The sequence below is a fragment of the Emys orbicularis genome, chromosome 1 (genome assembly GCF_028017835.1).
Source record: "Emys orbicularis isolate rEmyOrb1 chromosome 1, rEmyOrb1.hap1, whole genome shotgun sequence".
Lineage (NCBI taxonomy): Eukaryota > Metazoa > Chordata > Testudines > Emydidae > Emys > Emys orbicularis.
In genome coordinates, this window is record NC_088683.1 from 200,582,353 (window position 1) to 200,604,252 (window position 21,900).

The 21,900-nt window shown below is 40.7% G+C and overlaps 1 protein-coding gene across 1 annotated transcript in view; it reads left to right on the forward strand.

Moving 5' to 3' along the window:
- Positions 1-21,900, forward strand: part of HUNK (hormonally up-regulated Neu-associated kinase) — an 80,374-nt gene that overhangs the window by 32,699 nt on the left and 25,775 nt on the right. The window contains exons 2-5 of the mRNA XM_065423285.1: positions 689-981; positions 8,948-9,003; positions 15,189-15,324; positions 17,266-17,393. Coding sequence (XP_065279357.1) covers positions 689-981; positions 8,948-9,003; positions 15,189-15,324; positions 17,266-17,393 — 613 coding nt within the window. The remainder of the gene's footprint in view (positions 1-688; positions 982-8,947; positions 9,004-15,188; positions 15,325-17,265; positions 17,394-21,900) is intronic.

Here is a 21,900-nt window from a genome sequence, read left to right on the forward strand (position 1 = left end):
ATAAATAGAACTGGTGCCTCTCGATGTGTAAAACAGTGGTATCATAGCATGCCTCCAATGCTTTTGTTCGTCGAAGACACAAGTGGTTATTGTGTTGTGGAGGTAATGGAGAGAGTGTTTTTAAGTGCATATTTTTAAAGAGATCGTTAAGGTTGACCAGAGGCTGAAAGCGGTGCTCTTTTTTATTTTTATTTTTTTTTTGGTAGTACATAACCTGCTACTTTTCCCTGTTTGGTTAACTTTTAAGAAACTTGTGCTGGAGTTGTGACATCTCAAAACATAAGCCCAATGCCATATGCATGTCTAAATCACTTACAAAGGTCACATTCATGGTTGCATGTAAATCTCATCATCAAAAACTTCTGAGCAAATAGACAAGAAGAAGACCAAGTACAGCATGTTCAGACTAAGCAGTCAAGTTTGCTTAACAGAAGTGTTTTCGCCTCTTTGATATCCCATATCTTTGCAACAACTTTTGTCTGTCATTCCATAAAAGGAGCTGGGAAAGCAATTAGGTCTCAGTGGAAAAAAGAACAGCTATTTCTCTGTGCTCGGCTGTTGTGCCCCAAACAGCTTATCAGTTGGTACTTACATCCCTTGATTTATTTTGAGGTTATTTGTACAAGGTCAGAGCTAATAAATCATTGGTGTGTATGATGTCAACCATGCCTCCTTTGTTTCTTATCAGGTGGCAGTGAAAGTTATTGACAAGAAGAGAGCCAAGAAGGATACCTACGTCACCAAGAATCTGAGACGCGAGGGGCAGATCCAGCAAATGATCCGACATCCCAACATAGCTCAGCTGCTGGATATATTGGAAACTGAAAACAGCTACTACCTTGTCATGGAGCTGTGCCCTGGGGGCAATCTAATGCACAGGATCTATGAGAAAAAAAGACTGGAAGAGCATGAAGCACGCAAATATATCAGGCAGCTTATTCTAGCAGTGGAGCATCTTCATCGGGCCGGGGTGGTTCACAGGTAAGGTAGAAAGAGCTGCCTGTGAGAATTTACCCAGGAGCATTTAAACGAGAATTTATATATTTATTATTTTTTTAAACTTTGATATAAAATTTTCTGTTCAGGTTTGTGGCTAATCTTGATGTTCTTCTTATCCTAGACAATAGTGAACATCTGTCCACTTGAGCCCCAGCAAAGTTCTTAAGTATGTGTGCAACTTAAGTAAGCACGAGTAGTCTCATTGATTTCACACTGAAAGTTATGCATGTGCTTTGCTGAAGCAGGGCCCTACTTCTACTCTTTATATCTAGAGCTTTGCATCTTCAAAGCACTGTACAAACATAACTTGTCTTCCAGCCATCCCTGGAGGTAGGTAGGTATAGTCTCACTTTAAAGATGGAGAAACTGCATCACAGAGAGGTCAACTGACTTGCCCAAAGTCTCACATCCGATGAAGTGGGTTTTAGCCCATGAAAGCTTATGCCCAAATAAATTTGTTAGTCTCTAAGGTGCCACAAGGACTCCTTGTTGTTTTTATTGAGCCAGTAGTTAGAACATGGGAGTTCCTGGTTCCTACTTCTCTACTCACTCCATTAGACTGTGTTGCTTCCCAAAACTTCCACATGATTTAAAAATCGAAACAAAACACAGAACTTGGCACATTTCAGTCCATGTCACAATCTCTTCTGAGGATAAATCTAGAATTGGCCTGGCAGGAGCATTGCAAGAGTCGAGCAGAGCGCTGTGAGAGAGGAAGGATGATCTTGTTAAATATACATACATATGGGTTCAATTCTTGGCTCTGCCTCAGATTTCCTGTGTGACCATGGGCAAGTCACTTAGGCCCAGGTCCTCCAAGGTACATGGGCTCCTAAGAGGATCTGGGCCCTAGTTTTTCTGGGTCTCAGTTATCCACCTGTCAAAAGGGGAATAAGTATAATTCATTTCTCCCACTTGTTGTCTGTCCTGTCTATTTATCTTGCAATCTCTTTGGGGCTGTGTGTATACAGCATTTGGCACAATGGGGGCTGATCTCAGCTGGAGTTTCTAGCACTACTGTAATATAAATAAGTGTGGGGAAAATTATTTCCTCTACTGGTTCCATTGCAACAATTAGGTAAATTGAATGTACTGACTCAAGTTGAAATAGAGCCGTGACATGGAGTGTTGACATTGCCCTTGCGAAAAGTGCCACAAGTTGTCTGGGCCTTGATTTTCTATTTTTTTCTAAAAGTATGGGCAGGAATTGAGGCAGCACAGTGTCCCTTCACACCACATTGAGGTCCACATTGCGCCCTTCAAGGATAAAAGTCTCAGGTGGGGGCTTTGGGCGAAGAAAACTGCAAGGATTTCCTCACTGAGATTCCTGTGTCATCTTTTTCTGAGGGTGTGTGTGTGTGTGTGTGTGGCCCTCTTGTGTCCCCCTTGTGTCCCTTTCCTGCTCCAAAACCGGACTGATCTCAAGGATTCATGGGAGGCCCAGGTTATCCATGCAGAGCCCCAGTGGTGGCTCTGGCCTCATCTCCCCTCTCTCAGCTCCTCACCAGCACACATCAAAGGGAGTCATGCTGCTATGCACCATCTGGCTGCAGCGCTCCCAAAGAGGGAAGATATGACCTGGGGTATATTAACTTTTCCAGACAAGTTTCATGGGACTGGAAGGAGGAGGACTCTTCTGCACAGAGAACTCTCCACGGGTGCTAGGGAAATAGGGGGAGCTGCCCTGGAACCACCCAAATTCCCATCTACATGGAGGGGCTGAGCTCCATGCATGGACGCGCAGATATTGGAGGGCACGATCTGTCCCATGACGTTAGTCTAGTATTTACTTAGAAGAAAAAGTGCCACCTACTGCATTACTAGTACCACTATACTGCCCATAGCTTTTCCTTGGAAGTCTCCTATCCAAGTAGTGACCAAGTCCAAACCTGCTTAACTGATACAATTTGGCAGGATCAGTCAGTATAGTTGTAAGTATTTTCTATGGAGGCTTAACCATTCAATATCTTGTCTTTCATTACATATGTGATATTTGGAGTATCATAAAGAGACAAGAAAGCCCACTGGAAGGATAATTAGAATTTGTTGCATTGGATCTCTGTTTGCATAAGAAAGAGAAATGCTAATAGCTGCCTCTGGAGTTGTCCTTCAGCCTGTTGGGCTTTGAGCTATAGAAGCTCTGAAAATAGACTGCTCAATCAGTAGCATTAAAAAAAACAAGAAAGAAAGAAAGAAAGAATCAGTGCGGAAGTCTGATTCATTCTCACCCTGAATGCAATGACAATATTCTCTTGTTGTTGTTGTTATTTTTAAAACTGTTTCAAAAATAGCAGCACTCAAATCTATTTTGTGATCTGTGGGTGTTCACATTCCCTGTTTGATAAAGAAAACACAGCCGCTGGGGTCTAATGTGGGTTGACATTGTTGGTGCCCCTTTCAGAACTGGTTCTTTTGATCATTCATCCTCTTGAATGGAGATGGGCATTTAAAGAAAATAAGTAAATTGTTGAATATTTTGTTCCAAAAATTCAACAAATTTGTCAGCTAAATTATTCACCGAATATACTCACAAATTATCTTCCTGGTTCTGTAAGCTGGGTGAAAAAAATTAGTTAAATAACATATTTGAAATATTATAATGAAACTCAGCTAAGCTATCTGATGGATGTTATTTACCCAGCTCCACTCATTATGATAAAGTCTTGGTATGGTGAGAAATCACTCTGATCTCAGGATCAGATATGGGACCCTGAATTCAAAGGAAATGTGTCTTTTAAGAGTATAGTGACATGCAAACAGAAACTCCAAGCAGCCTCATTTATTTTAGAGATAAGTAAATTGCTTGTGTATATGTATTGTAAGTGATGTATGTTGCCATAGACACATGCCTTCCTAGACCTTTCTGAGGCCAATACTGACTGTGAAGGATGTAGATGGTAAACTCCTCAGTGCAGGGACTGTCTTCTCCCAAAGGTGTAGCCAGCACTGAGAATTCTGGAATACAAGATAATATATACCCTAAATATAACTTTGTTTAAAAAAAAAAAAAAAAGTGGATCATTGTTATGATGAGATGAGCTGGTTGGTTGTTAAAATTGTGCAAGTAGCAAGCTCAAATATGACTCAGATAGGAATCTTTATCTTTCCCTCTGACAGAAGAAAACAAACCCAAATGGCAGTATTTGGTGAAGCTTTCTCTTTTCAGAGGGTGTTTACACAGGCCTTCATGCTGTCAAAAACCAGGATGAACATTAAGCCCCTTGGGAGCATAAGGACAACAAAGAAAATGAAGTGAAAGCCTGGGTGCTTGCAACAGCATCCCACAGGAAATTCTCAACAACCTTTTTAAAGTAATTTTAACAAAATTCAATCCTATTCAGTGCAATTACTGTCAGAATGTCAAAGAAAGGAATTTAATAATGTATTGGGAGCAAAGATAGAAAAAACAGGGTATACAGAAAGCTATCTTTTTTCTTCATGGAAATATATTCATACCTTCTGTTAGGATTGTGCAATTAAAAAAGATCAGAACTGTTGAAGACAAGAGAAATATATATGGATAGGAGTGGAGTATCTATATTTTTTCATCCACTGCCTCCCTCCTCCCCCCCCCAAAAAAAAGCACATTGAGAAGAGTGAAGGTAGTGTCCTAGGATTCAGTCGTTTAGGACATCATAAGATTCGTGCGTTGACACCCCTTGCTTGATGTATTAGCTTTGATAACTTTCATCCTATTAATTTTAAGTGCAAGTAGTCTGGTGGCTGGTGCAATATTTGTGACAGATCTTTGCACTAGAGAAGAATGTCTCCTTTTGAAATGCAAAGCTGGTTTGTCTTTCTATTTTATGATATATTTCAAAGTTACCATTAGTCATTCTCTGTTGGAGCACAATGTCATTAACAAACTAAGCATTGCTTTAAGGATGTCAGTCCAAATTCCCTTTTCACTTACACTGATACTACCACGTTGACTTCAATGGTCTTGGGCCCAATGAATATTGTTTGGTAACAAAAATGGTCTCTTTGGAATGTACATAAGCATTATAACTGAATCCATGCAATCTGCTGTCTATTTCACCTCCAGCTCTTCTTGTGGCTATAAAGTGGTTGAGGGTGGGTGAATTAGCGTTGGGTTGGTTCTTTTCTTATTTTGTGATAGAGAATGTAATGCAGGATGCACCCACCATCACTAGCTGCTGATAACAAAACACTGACTTCCAGCAAACACGTTGACTCCCTGCCCCCCACCTATCATAAAAATAAAATGCAGAATGCAAAAGAAGCCGGAGTTTTGCTGTGTGACACCTGCAATGCTAGTGAATATTTATAAACTTATTTTAAGCTGCCCAACTAAAGACTTGAACTACTGGCTGGAATAAGGGTTTCAAAAGTGGGCCCTAAAGTTATGCATGAAACAAACAAACAAAAAACCAAAAGAGGGAAACATATTTTCAAAAACGGGGAACGACGACAGCACGTTCATAGTTTCACAGCGCAGGAAACTATAAGTATACTCTGTTTCTCTGTATTACAGTAATAGAGCTTGGTCTGTGCTGAAGGTCTTACCATTTCTAGACCTTAGTAACTAGCAGTACTGCCAGCACCAAGTGTTGGCTCAGTCCCTGCAAAATCAGGAGATTTAAAAAAAGAATGTTGGGTTCTTTTACTTAGTCTCCTGGTTTCTGAACCTTTAGGATGCACCCAGGTCATGTGTTCAAGCTTTTCACTCATGAAGGCTGGAAACTTACTTTTGTGGAAAAACAAACAAACCAAAACATGAAAACTGATATTTCCCTGTAGTCTTATGCACCAATCCAGGAACCTGGACTTTAAGGAACACACCAAAAAGTGTGAAACTCATGCCAAAATCGTGAAAATCGCAAAAATTGCAATGTTGACCTAGGGCCTTGATCTTGCAAAGATTTCTGCACGTGCTTAACTTTACACACGCTGTGTAGTCCCATTGATTTCAATCAGGGCCAGATTGGTTTCTGTGTCCCTGCATAAGTTGTATATGCGCTATGTGGGTTGGCCATTTTAAAAGCATCCTTAGTCAGAGTAGATTAGATGTGTGTTTGTTTTTATTTTTGTTTTTTACTTTTTGTAAATCAGCACAGTACGTTTTCCTACTCTCTCTTACAAATACAGCTATGAGTGTCCTCAGTTCAAATGAATTATCATGAACTTTCTCAGCTGAAGATATAATTTGGACACACACATTCACTCAAAACAGAATTAACAGAGCACAGCAAAAGAAAACAATACAGAAACTTCAATGCAATAACAGTCAATCCTGTTCCTGCAGGGTGAGCCCAAGCCAGGCATAAAACCAGCTGTGATCAAAATGAGATAAATAGCATGTCAACTCCACCTCTCCCAAGGCACTGACCTATTCATTCACTAATATTCTATTCTGTAAGTGCTCTGTCTGCTAGGAAAGGGCCCCACACTGACTGTGTGGCCCTTTTCCTGAAAAATTTCCCATCATTACTAACACCACTGCAGCTCCATTGAAGCATCAGAGGTCAAATGCCAGAGACTGCCTGGAGCCTTAAGCACCATGTTATCTAACCCTGCTCAGAGCAGGTCTGTGTGGTATAAATGCTGGTGGGTGCCTTGTCTATGTTAATGCTAACACTGATACAGCATAAGCAATGGTGGGACATTTTCCAGCAAAAAGATGTAGTGTAGACAAGGCTCCTCTGGGGTACTCTGCTTCCCTTTGCAGCACCTCAGACATAATTTACTTGATGGGAAATGTGTGTCTAACTAATTGGAGCCAAAGTTCACTTGTTGGTAGATAATAAGCTGGATATTTTTAAAAGAGTCATTTTGCTGTTGCTTTTGGCTTCATCCACTGAGGTTAAAAAAAGAAACATGCACTCACTGGGCCTGATCCAGCGTGTCCTTAGGTAAAACCCCACTCACTTCAATCACTTTTTAAAAGCGACATGCTTGTAATAATGGAAAATGGAATATTAATGAAAAAAATCATTCTTGGGAACTATCCCTTTGAAATATAAACAGACTATAGGGACAAGAAGGGGACCTTACCTCAGTTACTACCACTTTCTATTGACAATATTCCTTTAAAATATTCTCCAGACGTACCCCTCTCTAGATTTGCTATATTGTTGTCAAAAAGACTGATACTAAGGGTGTGTATGCACCTCCTCCATGCATATTGAACAGGATCATTGTACACAGAGTGGGCTTACTCATTCACACGCTCAGAGTCCACATCCCTGAAAGCAAAAATAATTGTGAGGGTATGGCTTGATTTGACAGGGAGGTGGGTGTTGCTTTGGTTTCTGATTTTACTGGTTTGGGGTTTTGTTCTTTATTTCAAAGAAGGATTAAAAAGAAATAGAACAGCTCTCAGGTATAAAAAAGGCAATAATCATTTCCACTATCAAAATGCTGAGTTGTTCACCAGGTAAGGGCCAGTCTACACTAGAAAATTAGTTTGACCCAGCTACATCACTCAGGAATACGAAAAATCCACCCCCCTGAGCGATGTAGTTAAGCCAACCTAAATCCCCACGTAGACAGTGGTAGATCAATGGAAGAATTCGTTCGTCGACCTGGCTACTGCTCTTGGGGAAGTAGATTAATTACAGTGATGGGAGAACCCCTCCTGTCAGCGTAGGTAGTGTCTACACTTGAAACACTAGTGTAAGCAAGCCCTAAGTAGAAGTATACTGATCTAGTTCACAGTGCTGCATTTTAAAAAACTTTCAGATTAACAAATTAGTGGTACATATGGACTACTAGATCAGTTACCACTTACCGGTAAATCTGTTGAGAATGCAGACATATGGGTAAACAGCATGGATTAACCAGGTCTGACTGCACTCTATGGTACAGCCTGTCTATTTTTAGCTACTTTATTTTTCTCTCTGTCTGTGACACTTTTACTTTATGTGTTTTTATTTTTCTTAAACTTTCTTTTACATGTCTTTAGTTGTATGTATTTTTAGTCTTTCTATTCTTTCACTCATTTATCTTGTTATTCTAATTACCTTTGTGGCTTTTTTATTCCTTCTGTGGGCGTTTTGCCTGCTTTTCACTGATTTTCAGCTTTCATTTCATATAGCAATTCTCTCTCCTTTTAAAAAATCTTACCTCTTTCTCGCTAATACTTTGTCTTAATCCTAAAACTTTCTTTTAACTTCCAAATCATTTCTCTCCCTGTTCAGAGATGTAGTATTGTCTAGTACTGGACAATTCACTTTACTGCATGAAATTCTGTTTGCTTCTCCTGATTTCATACCAGATCAACTTTTTTCCTGGTGCTTTGCCCCTGTTCAGTGGTTCCCAAACTTATTCCGCCGCTTGTGCAGGGAAAGCCCCTGGCAGGCCGGGCCGGTTTGTGTACCTGCTGTGTCCGCAGGTTCGGCCAATCGCGGCTCCCAGTGGCCGCGGTTCGCTGCTCCAGGCCAATGGGAGCTGCTGGAAGTGGCGGCCAGTACGTCACTCGGCCCGCGCCGCTTCCCACAGCTCCCATTGGCCTGGAGCAGCGAACTGCGGCCACTGGGAGCTGCGATAGGCCGAACCTGCAGACACAGCAGGTACACAAACCGGCCCGGCCTGCCAGGGGCTTTCCTTGCACAAGCGGCGAAAAAGTTTGGGAACCACTGCCCCTGTTAATTCCCAGTGGTCAGTATCTACCTGGTTGTTAAGCATATGACAGCCTCTCTGAAAGTCTGTGTCTACAGGCACTCAGACAATGAAGAAATGAGATGTAGAAATCTAAGGCCCAAAGGATAAGGGCTGTAATTTTGGAGAGTAACACTGTATTCTTTATATGTAACAAAATGCTTTAAGTGTAAAACTAAACTCAGCTTTAACCATGGAACCATGTCCACTGCTTCCATAATTCATAATATCTATTACTATTTCTGAATCTTGTAAAAAAACAGTTGAGAATGACAAAAAGTTGTTTCATCATTTCAGATGCTCACTCAAAATATTTTATTTCTTTCAGAGACTTGAAGATAGAAAATCTGTTGCTAGATGAAGACAACAATATCAAGCTTATTGGTATGAAACTCTTTTGGCAATTCCAATAACAGAAGTCTGTGCAATCATATAAAGGGAATTTTTGAGTCTTCACAATCCTCCACGTGACAACACATAATGGTGTTACAGAGAGATGCTGAGAGAGTGCAAATAGCATCCAAGCTGTTGCTAAAAGCACTCTGTGAAAAATGTTCCAGTGAATTCAGATTTATTTATTAAAGGTCCGATCCAGCAGTTTTTACTTAGGCAAAACTGCTATTGAAATCAGTGGGAGCATTGCCAGAGTGAGGATTACCGAAGTGATCCCACAAAAATAATTTGTTTTACCCTGTTAATTTCATATTTATTAAGTGCTGGATTCTGCCCCCAGATGCACATGCTTCTGCTGAAGTCAGATGAGAAATTGATTTAGAAGCTTTTTTTTAAAAATAAAATCAACAAGGGGCTCTTGATTGTATTACGGCACGCATTGTAGGCAGTGCTCAATTCATTCAAGTCCTGCAGACATTGTAGATTAATCGTCTATGAATATGTTCTTCTCTCACTGCCTGTGTGTAACTCCCATTAATGTTAATGTGGGCATTGAAAGGAAAATATGCCCCTTATTAAAGAACATCTGTTTATTTATTTCCATGCCTACACATTTTCCAGCAGCAGTATCTTTAGTTGTCTACTTAGAAGCCAGATTCTTTCTTTCACTCTGTCTTTGAAAGAGAGGTTTCATCATCTCAGACTTGATGAAAAGCATTGACTAAACTTAGGTCAAAAGGCGAGCCAGTTCATCTATATGAACGATACACATCTCTGTGCAAACAAGAAGGGACTACTAATGTATTTTAAAATATCCAAAATCCACTTAGAAATTCGGTGTTTTGAAAAATGGCCATGACTTGTTAGTCACTACATTTTAATGAATTAAGTAACTCTGGAAAGATAATAGCAAAACAAAATGTTGCATTGCCTCAATTGCAGGTCAAGAGGATATTGATATGTTACCATGAATCATTCATCAGTAATGATGGATACCACCCATTATCTCAGTTTAGCAGCTAAGTGAGACCAGATGGTTTGTAACACTGTAATGAGAATATCTGATGGATTTAAAGAATTTATATAATTTTCTTGTTATTCGGGGTTTGATTACCCAACAGTACATACACTTGACATCCAAATACAGACACAGTCAGATGATTCATATACAATATAAAACTGGTGTGCCAAAACAAAAGAAAAAATTTCCAAACTGTTTCCACAGTCTTACTTGCTTCAGTTGCATAAGTAAGGTCTCTTCACAGTGGGTGGCATGGAAAGGATAGGAAAGGAGATGTTTAGATCTTCCTTAGACTAGCTAGCATTAAAATAAATTGTTCTCTAGTCCTCACAACTGACAGCATCTTAACAGTAGCAGATTGTACTCAGTATGTGTTTTTAAAACAAGGCAATTAAATCCCATTGTCCAACTGTATATGTTATAAAACATAAAGAGCTTTTTATTAGACTAATAGTTTATTAGACTAAAAGTAAAAGCAGATTTGCAGTCAATCCAAACAGCTACATTGTATCACAAGTTAGCTGAAACCCCTTGTTTCAGGTTCTCCTATTCTGTAAGGAAATCCTCGGATTTAATTTTCTTGAGAAGGCCACCGTTTGATGAAGTAATCCAAAACAGACATGAGTTATCTTTTAAGTTATCCACCAATTTGTTGGCTAATGTGTCTCCTCTGAACAATTCTTTATATGACACCTGTAGTGATGGTCCTGATACCTTAGCAACACCAGTTCAGGGCAACTGCACTTGTATTCCCCCTCTATCGTCCAACAAGGACGTCCACTTTCAGGCTTCCGGCTCCCCAGCTGTTGACTCTCTTGGGTGGAGACATGTGTCTCTCTTCCTCTTGACGAGGGTATCTCCAGGCCACACAGCTCCCTGCCTTCACTATAAATTCCCTAGCAAAGTCAGGCACCTAAGCCAGCCTGCTTTACTTTTTTCTTCAGAGACAATACACAGTGTAATTGCCACATTAGTTACCACACGGCTCTTTCTAATCAAGCACATTTACTCTTAAGGTAAAAGCACTACAGAGAAAATGGATTAAAAACAATAAAAGAACCTACATGCATACTAATCAGCTTACCAGAGATCACCCCCTCACTCCAACAAGGGTTCTGGCTGGTGAGCAGTGCTTCAAACCTTACCCAGGGGTTTTCCTGTGGTTACCCATTCATAACTCCTTTAGCTCAGAACAAGCACTCCCATGAATCCGTGAGTTACTCCTTTATGTTGTTTGGGCCTTTTGGTCCTGGGAATAGGTGATTCATAGACAAAGGTCTCATCCCCATGGTGAAACTCAAAAGATCAGGTCAGGAGGTGGGTATTTGCATTTCCCTCCTCCAAAGTATTTCCTAGGAAACCTACTCAACTAACAGCTCATTCTTGTCTTAACCCATTATTTAGGAGTCCTTTGAAGCTCATAACACTTTCCAAGGTTTGGATTAGTCCTGTGTCCTAGACAAGTTACATACAATCCCACAACAACACAAACATTTTTAATACAATGAGCTCCTAAGATACTTAAACTTAATTCAGTAAGGTTTGTCCTGGATAATGCAGGAAATTGCCATACCTGTCACAACACACAGACAAGTATTTCTGAAAATTTTGTTCTGAAATCCTTATGGCAGTGGTTTTTAACTGTGGTCCACAGACCCACTATGTCTAAGATTTCCAAAGGGGTCCGCACCTCCATTTGAAATTTTTTAGGGGTCCACAAATGAAAAAAGGTTGAAAAAAGTCTATTGATTCATTCCATTGGAGCTACGTTTGGGTGGAACAGAGAAGAGGGACCACAGGGAACTGGTTGCAGCTCCTGATTCAGGATCCCCGGCCCAGGTGCAGGTTAGGGCACAGAGGCAGCTCTAACTTACACCAAGTGGAGGATTGAGTGTAGTGGAGATTCGTGCCATGCCTCCACCCTGTCCTGCCCCGGCCATGCCCTCACATTTCCCTTAAAGGGGGCAGCTGGCAGCAGAGCTGCCTCTGCCAGCCTTCTGCAAGCAGAGGAACTTTTCTGTGTAGGAGGAGTTCTCTACCGGCTGACTTGTGTTGAGAGAATCTGCCCCTCCCGGCTCCCCTGCACACTCTCTCATTTAGATGATACATGATAATGAAATATTTTATATTACCATAACTATGAAAGGTCTCTCGGCGGAGGCTGTCATTGTACGGATGCTTTCCAGCAAGGGCTTCTGAGTGGCAATGAGTCTGATTTGGAGAATGAAGCTCTCCTTTCTATGCGTGAATATGCAGAGATGTTCAGCTACTAAGATAACTTATGGTAAGCTCCTTGGGGCAGGGACTGCAGTCTGATGTGGAATAGGACTCTGGGAATTCAGTTCCCATGGGAATGCATGACAGGAACTTTCGAAATCAGATGACTGTATTAGGTCATTGCTCTTCAATTAACCAAAACATTTTTTATTTATTTTTTACTTTGATCAACATAAGAATTACATTCTGTATTAGGTGCCAGTGTGCTTGGTATTATACAAAACACAGACAAAGACAGTGCCTGCCCTAAGGAACTTAATACAAGTTATCTCAGTAACAGAATGCCTCTGCTTACTCACGCATACAAACGAGAGCTTAATTCCTTGAGTCTGCCTCCTGTTCTGCATCACACTGCCAGAATGATGGCTTCTGATTTTGTCAGTTCTTCTTTGCTACATATTAAGATGATTTAAAGTAAGTTGTTAGTGATTTGTATTAAGTGCACTGGTTATATTCTGTTATACATATTCCTTTTATTGCATGAAGTGTCGCCCTTGTCAGCTGCTTGCTAAGACTCAGATCTGAGAAGTAGGTTTTTGAGGTCTGGGTGAAAGAAATGTGCTTCTCTATAGCCAGCAGCCCTTGATCAGAGGTATCTGATAAAGACACAATCATAATGCTAATTATGGGGCTTGGGGCATTCTTGGTACCACAGGTTGGCATTCTGTTCAAGAAATAATGGGCCAAAAGCAGCTCTAGTGTAAGTGGATGCAGCTCCACTGAAGTTGCTGCAGCGTTGCCTGCTTGCACAAGGGCTGAATTAACCCATAAGTTCTTATATTGAATGTCTGAGAGTACTAATGGCCCTGTTATTTAGTAACATTCCCATCACTGGAATAGTCTCGTTTAATCAGTAGCCCATATGCTGAGCTCACTATTGTGTTCCTGAAGGTGTTACAACATAGAAGTGTAATGTGATGGTTCCCTGGTTCAGCATTAAGAGGAACAGTGAGGGAGTTTCCTCATGTCAACTGGTTTCTCTTCAGCTCATGTAAATCTTTCGCCTTTTACTCTGAGGAACCAATGATGGTCTTTGATCTTAATTCTGCAAACAGCAAAGGTTACAAAAGATATTGGATAAAGACAATACCAGTATTACAATTATCAGTGTTAGTGCCAATTACATTCTGTCATTAAGATCAAAAGTAAATATTTATTTAAAAGCCCAGTGCATATACTACCAATATTTTAACAAAGAGCTTCTTCAAAAATGTTCCCCTTTAGTCTGTGATAAAATCCCTGTCCAAGGCACACCTCTTGGTAGTGCAAAGAAAGGAAGAGTGAAGAACTGGGGAATCTACTCATTTGTTTTCTGCAAGGAAAGAGTTTTTGTTTCAGTAAGCACAGCTAAGGAAGGACACAGCATCACTGTGCAAACCACCTTATATTTAGTTAACTCCCTGGACGTGTTTATAGTTTAAACAAATATGGTGCATCAGATCCTCAGCTAGTGTAAAATGGCACAGGTCCATTGAGTGTCGTGGAGTGGTGCTGATTTACACCTGCTGAGAATCTGACTCATTAAGTATTTTGTCAGTAAAGCACAGTGTTAAAGTTGTGCAGTTTGAAAGGGCAGGGTTGTGGTAGGGTAAGACCTTATTCATAGATTCATAGATTCTAGGACTGGAAGGGACCTCAAGAGGTCATCGAGTCCAGTCCCCTGCCCTCATGGCAGGACCAAATACAGTCTACACCATCCCTGACCTTGTATGGGTCTATGGAGGTATCCTTCCTAGGAATCTTATAACTATCTTACACTTGACGTAATCTGGTCCAGTCTATGCACAAAATAATAATAACAACAACAACGAGAATATTCAGAAGTATTTGTATAAACTCCAGGGATTAGTCATCTTTGGCAGGGATGATTAATCAGTATCCAGACAGGGTAGGATTCCATCATAGGCAAGAAATAGTCCCAACCCTTCCTTCAGTTTTAACAATGTGCTCCTGCAGACTCCCTCCAGCACATTTTGAAAGCTCAAATGTAGCATAGTGCACATGTATTCTGTGCTTGCCTTCCTCCCAAATAGTCAGTCAAGTGGAAAGTATTCGTGTGCATTCACTTAGACACTTCAGCTCACATGCTAATCTTTATAACTTTATTTTTTCCTAGGCATTATTCAGTTTTCCTGTCTAAACTGATTCATTTAAATCACCCTGAGATCCATATGCGTTGTATGCATTCTGGGAATTTGTAAGAAGCATGAATCAAATCAAAACATTCAACTGGAAATGGAGACTTTACATGGATAGATCATATATCGCTAAGGGCTACAAATACATTACTTCAAACAAACAAAAAACCTAAACAAAAAAACCCCAATTTGTTTTCCCACCCATATTTTTCCCTATTTGCCATTTCAGAGTCAGAGTGCTGACTCTGCAACCTTGTGTTTATATATTACCACCACAGCCCTAGAAAGCAAAACCTCTTGTTAAGGTTGACGGCTCATTTACACGATTTAGTGAAAAAGTTTGAAGCTCTAAGATTTAGACTTTGCCTTTTAGCAACGTTTTGCAATAATATAAAATATTTGACAATCTTAAGGTCATCTTCTGCCCCATACACATGCACATGCAGGCCAAATTCTGCTCTCAGCTGTACGCCTGCAAAACCCATTGAAATCACGCCGTTGCAAGTGTGCATCTGACAACAGAATGTATCCTAAGTTTTGTTTCTCCAATAAATTAAAAAATTACTTGACAAAATCTTCTACTCTTTCAATCCATAAAGGTAGCTGACTCTTGAAAGTTCTTTTTCAGGATGATTTCTTATTATGGCAGTAGACTGCATATGTCTGGAAAAACTATATTCTTTTCACTAATGTTTCAGTGCATGTGTGTGTATTATCTAGTATTTCTTTCCTTTTCACAGACTTTGGCTTGAGCAACTGTGCGGGTATCTTGGGTTACTCTGATCCATTCAGCACACAGTGTGGCAGCCCCGCCTATGCAGCCCCAGAACTTCTTGCAAGGAAAAAATATGGTCCCAAAATAGACGTTTGGTCCATGTGAGTTATGTAGCTTGTAACAGCTAATTTTTTATTTTTATTTTTTTTACTGTAGATCATATCAGATATATTAAAGTGTTTGGTTACTGTGATCAACCAATTCTCTAGGAATAGCATGACCCACTGCTTGGGGGACATCTGGATTAGAAAATGGACTTTATTATATTTTATATTGATTATTTAGATTTGGAGGAGCTGAAAATGTGCTAAAAACTTTCCAAACACAGAGGAAGATATGGTTTTTACACTGAAGGGCATAGAATATACTGTATGTAGTTCCTTTTACACCTAAGGATCTCCAACTCTCCCACTAAATCCATATATTATATACAGTCAGCTCTGGCATGAAGGCTGGAAACTACCCAGATCGCTGTATAAAGAACATAATAGTAAAGGGAGAAGACATTTCAGCTGAGGAAACTTGGACAAGCCTTTTCTCATACAAATACAAGAAATGTTGTGAGATTTTTAATGTCCATACAGTGCAGACAAAAGAGTCCATTGCCTGAGGTAGGGGAATACTAAAGATGTTTTGGAGCAAATGTGTCTGCGTTACTGGAAAGGCTTGGACTGCACTCCTCTATTTGCCCACCTGTTGGCCCATATGTGCTGTCAGCTGTATATACGGACACTTGTTTCTTCTCCTGGTTGGAAATAAACACAGTTGTAATCCATGAGCAGGAAGAAGTGGGAAAAGTGGCATAAGGTCAAACATTAAAGAGGTACTGCCTTCCTGAGCAGTAGAAGTTCTAGCCCTGCTCTGCTACTGACTGGCTGTGCAGCCTCAGGCAAACCATTTAACCTCTCCGTGACTCCGTTTCCCTGTCAGTAAATTGGGGTCATAAAACTTACATGCCTGAATTGTGAGCATTCACTAATTAACTTTTTATAGCCCTTTGAAAATGTAAAGTGTTATCTAGGTATTAATACTGCTAAGAGGGATAGACCATAGATATACATAACAGTAAGAGAATAGTCAAATGTATGCTTATGTACAATGGGTTAATTTCTTATATAACTCCATTGACGTCAGTGCACCAGGGCTGAATTTGATCCAATCATATCTTTTTACAACTAACCATTTTTAAAGAGCTTTATAAGTCGGAGCCTAATTTGTAGTCTCTGCTCTGAGGAGATCCAGAGCTAAACTATCATACAGCTACTTAATCTCTCACTCCTGCACAGGGTCATCCGTCTACAGCAGGGATAAGGTTACCAGCACTGTGGAATGCAGAAGCTCTTACTGTGATTGAAATGCAGACAATTAGAAGGCTGCCATTCTTCTAAACCGTTAACCTTTACCAGCAAAAACATCCTGTGCCAATATTTTTTTTTAATGTAAGAAAAAATATAGTTAGCGCCTAGCCTTCCCTGAATTTAACCACACTATTGCTATGGAGTATGACACCTTATAATACACTGACTTCATTTCTATGCTGCGCACGAGTTACTGAGATTGCCAGCAAAATGGAAAAAGTAAATTCTCAAAGGGAATTTAATTTAAAGGCCCTTTTAGGAGTGAGGAGAAATAGACGAAACGTAACCGAGTTTTCATCAGTGAATTGGCCAGTTTTGGGGAGTTAATACCAAGAATTCTTCAGCTCTTGTTAGAGAGCTGCTTTATGGGCCTGATCCAAAGTCCATCGATATCCGTGGGAGTCTTTCCACTGGCATTGGCTCTGGATCGGGACCTTTATGTGAAACTCCCACTGACATCAGTGACCATTCCCCATGCAGAGCAGCAGTAGAATCAGGCTCCTATTCCAAAGGTTCTGAGGACCCTAGAGAAATGAAAGTTGCACATTATTTTTACAGTTGTTGAACATTAAAGTGAAAGTATTGCAGATAACTACAACGTCTACGCTTTCCTACATGCCTTTCCCCACTCCTGATGGCATACTTTTAGTTCCTTAACTGTTTCTTCTCTGCTTCTCTTTTCAGTGGAGTGAATATGTATGCTATGTTGACTGGGACTTTACCTTTCACTGTGGAGCCATTCAGTCTGAGAGCTTTGTACCAGAAAATGGTAGACAAAGAAATGAATCCTTTCCCTGCCCAACTCTCCACAGGTAAGCAGCACAGCATCCCCAAGTCTATTCATATTCATTCAGGTGGAACCATTGCATTTAACTGTGGATTTCAAGATTTTGCACCAGCATAACATGTTAACTGTGAAATAATGTAGATATTTTTTTCATTATAGTTAAAAAAAAAAAAAGATCTGCATGTGCCACAATAACATAATGCTTTGCTTTTTGAACACAAGATAGAGAGGGACAATGTTGCAATGAATCTGGGGTATGAGCATGCTGCAATATTGTGGAGAGGAATTTGTGGAGTTGCTCTGCTTTTTCTGGTGTGTTTGGTCTATTTTTCATTTCAAATGATTCAACTGAGTTAGATTACAAAATTATTAGTTATTAATAATAATAATAAAATATTTGTTCCCACAGTAGATCCTTGCCGTTTGCAACAGTATCATTGCTAAACTTCAATACAAATTGTGTCAGCATGTGTCAAAAACCCTGGCTTTTTTCTTAGGTTTCATTTGCCTATACAGAATTTGGTCTTTCCTCTTATTCTCCAAACAGAGACAGAATTTTAATTTTTTTAACCTCCTGTGACAGTGAGTTCCAGAGTCTAAATATGCACAGTGTGAAAAAATATTTCATTTGATCAGTTCTGAGTTTGCAGCCTTTTAATTTCATTGAATGTTCCCTTGTTCTTGAGATATCAGAGATGAAGAACAGATGCTCCTGACCTGCTTTCTCTGCATCAGTCATCATTTTATATATTTTGATCAGGTACTGCCCACATTTGCTAGTCGAGGGACAAGGTGGAGGACAGAGGGACTTGCTGAACCTTCACTTGCTCTCAGCATGGGAATGTTGTGGCAGGGAATTGGGAGCGTTGAGTTGTAAATTGAGGGATCAGCACTCTGTGTGTAGGAGTTAGGATAGTCAAGACTAGGTAGGGAAAAGTGGGTGATGGTACCGAGGGGGAGTAGTACTGGATTGTTGCTGAGTGATGGGTAGTGGGTAGAGTGTAGGGATATGCAGTTGGGGAATCCTGATTGGGGATCAGTTGCTGATCCGGAGGTGGGTCTGATGCTGCAGCTGGGAGGGGGGACTATCTGTGCAGGTTATTGGAGGGACTATGAAGGTAGAAAATGGTGAGGGGGACAGGAAAATGGTGAACAGCGGGGAGGGCTGTAAGCAAGGACTGCCTCCCACAGACTAGCAGCGTACCAGCTAGGGGCATGTTGAGTGGGTGCTCCTTTTGCAGTTATTTATGTAAAGTTGGGGAGAGAAGGCATGTTGGCAGTTGCAGAGGAGATGCAGCTAGGTCCAACATTCAGGGGTGGATTAGGAATGCAGATAGAGAGCATGTTGGAAGCACACATGAGGCGTGGATTTTCCACTGGTTCCCTTCCTCACAGTAGAAGGTGCCCATGGTCACTGGGCCATTATTTTAGACGATTTGTTGCATTTAGAAATCACTGGGTAAAATTCAATGGGCTGTGTTATACAGGGGTCAGACTAGATGATCATAATGTTCCCTTCTGGCCTGGAATCTATGAACGTGTGTAATGTATGAATGTGTTTTGCTTTTTCAAATGTAATTGTACTTGTTCCTTCATAACGTGCAGTTGGTTGGAACTTTTCGTGTTCACATTGAAACATGTGAAGGTATTTATGTGAATTTCACTTAGGCCTGGTCTACACTAGGAAATTAGGTCATTATAACTACATCGTTCAGGTGTGTGAAAAATCCACACCGCTTGAGGAGGTGGACTACCTACACCCTTAGGAGAATCCCTCCTGTTGGCATAGGTAGGGTCTGCATGGAAGCACTACATCAGTGCAGCCTCAGTGTTTACTTCCCATTCACTATAGAAACTCACTGTAAAAGTGTTTTGCTCCTATGGAGATATCTGTGTGCCTGAAAGAGCCCCAAGAATCCCCCTAGTTATTGCAAGTTTGTAGAAGTGGTAAATATTACTGCTGCTGTTTACTATTAAATCCCTTCCATCCATGCTTTCCAGGCCCTGAATCCCAGCCTCTGTCTTCTGACTGAGGAGAACTAAAGAAAGCTCTCTTTGGAGTCTGTCAGCATTGCTCCTTGTTCATCCCGGACCTGCGTGTGGCACTCCTCTTCTGCCCAAGATTCATGTGCTAGTGTTTTATGAGTGAGCTGCAAGTCTCAGTATCTATCTGATACAATTAGAGTGTTCTCTATTTCCATTCCAGAGTCTTCCTGATAGGATTCTGTTGCATTAAATTGCCATTTTTATATCCTAGTCCACTTTCTAAAGCTCCACTGAGTAATTGTGTTATGAGTAAGATTATAATAACTGCTTTATGCTGTACTGGACGAGGTCCCAAATCTTGATCCTCTTGAAGTCAATGACAAAGCTCTTATTGACCTCAGTGGGACCAGGATGTGGTGCTAAAACCATGCAAAGCTGGGATTCAGAGAGGCCTCTACCAATGCAGGTCTGTTTCTTACTGGATATTTTCTAGTGTACTTGGACCAGTGGGCTTTGTCCATTATTCGTTTTCATTGTCAGGATCAGAATTCTTCCAAAAATTGCATCTTTGTGTAATTTGTAGCCATCTGACATGAAGCTCTACAGCGAAAGTAACATTTTATTTATCCAGTGGGAGTTACAGTAGTTACTTTGAGCTTTCAGAAATAGAAGATTAATGGAACAGACTTAAATCTGTTAGCCTTTACCCTACTGTACATAAAGGTATGCCTCAGTTCTTGATTTAAGGCAGGGGACCTGCACATTCACTGATTTGGCAAACCGTGATTTAAGATGACATTTATTCTTGCCACTATTAGGCTGTGGGTCAGTAGACAACAGCTATTCTGCTCCTCTGCTTGGCAAATTGTTGAATTTGTTAACTCTTTAGGGAGACAGCCCTTTTTCTTTAGCCATGTAACGGTCTGAGTATTTTTCTGATGCATGTAGAGGTCTGAGGAGAAATTATTTGCAAAAGATTCTTTAACTGTGCAGTATATGTTGTATCAACATATGATTTCTTGAATACAAAGTCAGTTACATCAAACAAGCAGCCACTCTAATCTGCAAAAGATAATAACAAATAGTTTATCCAAAAGTTAAAATTTTCAGTGACCATGAGCACCCAAAGCAACTATATGGCAACAATGGGCCAGAATTTGAAGTTGGTGTTCAATCTTCCTTCTAGCAATCCTTTTTTCATTTGGCCTCTTAGACAACAGAGCCATCCTGGTATTGGTTTTAGATTAATAACATTTCCATTGGTAAAGAGCTTGACAGCAACCTCGCACAGATTCTTGGCTTCTCTCTTTACTTCTTCTGTACCTCAGATATTTTCCTTTGGGAATAGAGAGATGAAGTGAGGACTACAGGAATACTTCCAAAAGGGTGTTAATCTACACAGTGCTTTCCAAACTCTGAGCCATAACTCCCTTGGGGAGCCACAAAGGGTTCATGAGGACCCCATGAGTGTTTGGGAGTAAAATGGAATTGCTACGCCCATTTTTTGTTTTCTAGTTAAGAGACTATTAAACTTGCCTTAAAAATCACCCGTGTTTTAACTAAGGGTTCTGCTTCTTATGCTGCTGCTGCCGCCAGGGCTGGGAGTCTCTCTGTGTATATCTACAATACAGATGGGAGCAAGCCTCGCAGCCTGGGTAGACAGGCTCGCGCAAACTCAAGCTACCACATTAAAGATAGCAGTGTGGATGTTGTGGCATTGGTGGCATCTCGGGCTAGCACCCGGAGCCCAGATCCAGGGGATCGGGTGGGCTTGGATTCAGGTGGCTAATCTGAGCGACCATCCCTGCTGCAACATCCACAGCGTTATTTTTAGCATGCTATCTGGAGTGAAGTTAGCACAAGTCTGTCTGCCTGGGCTGGGAGACTTCGTCCCAGCTGTAGCATAGACACACCCTCTGTGCCCTTCTCTCCTGCAGGGAGCCTTCTGCAGAGAGACTTCCTGTTGGAGGAGTCAGTCAGCTGGAAATCTCTCAGCTGAAAGCCCACAGTTGAGGTAGAGACAGGTGCATCTCGTCTTTATAATGGAATGATTTTTGCCAAATGCTAAGCCTATATGTAACAATCATTGGGCTGAAGAGGAAGATGATTTTCATAAAGTTAAACAGAAAAGGAAGCAAAGTAGATACTATGACAATAGTTACGTTATGTTTGGATTTTTGTGTCTTGCTATTACTGTGGAAAATCCACAGCCACAGCGTGTCATTTGTTTTCAAGTGTTAGTAATTGAGAGTGCAAGGCCTGGGAAACTAGAGACATTTGGAAACCAAACACCCAGAATCTGTAAACAAGAGCCATGATTTTTCCCTTTAGATACAAGAAGAATTAAAGTGGCAAAAAAAAAAAAGTCGTGTCTAGAGAAGCAACTGTTCCTCAGAAAGCCGTAGAATCACCTTTTGGTGCGGCCATGTGAATTGCGAAATGCAAACAAGCACACACCACTGGCAAGTCCCATCGATTTCCAGCAGCAATAGACGTGTAGAATTATGATTGGGGAACATGCAGCCATGACACTGAAAACCATTCCT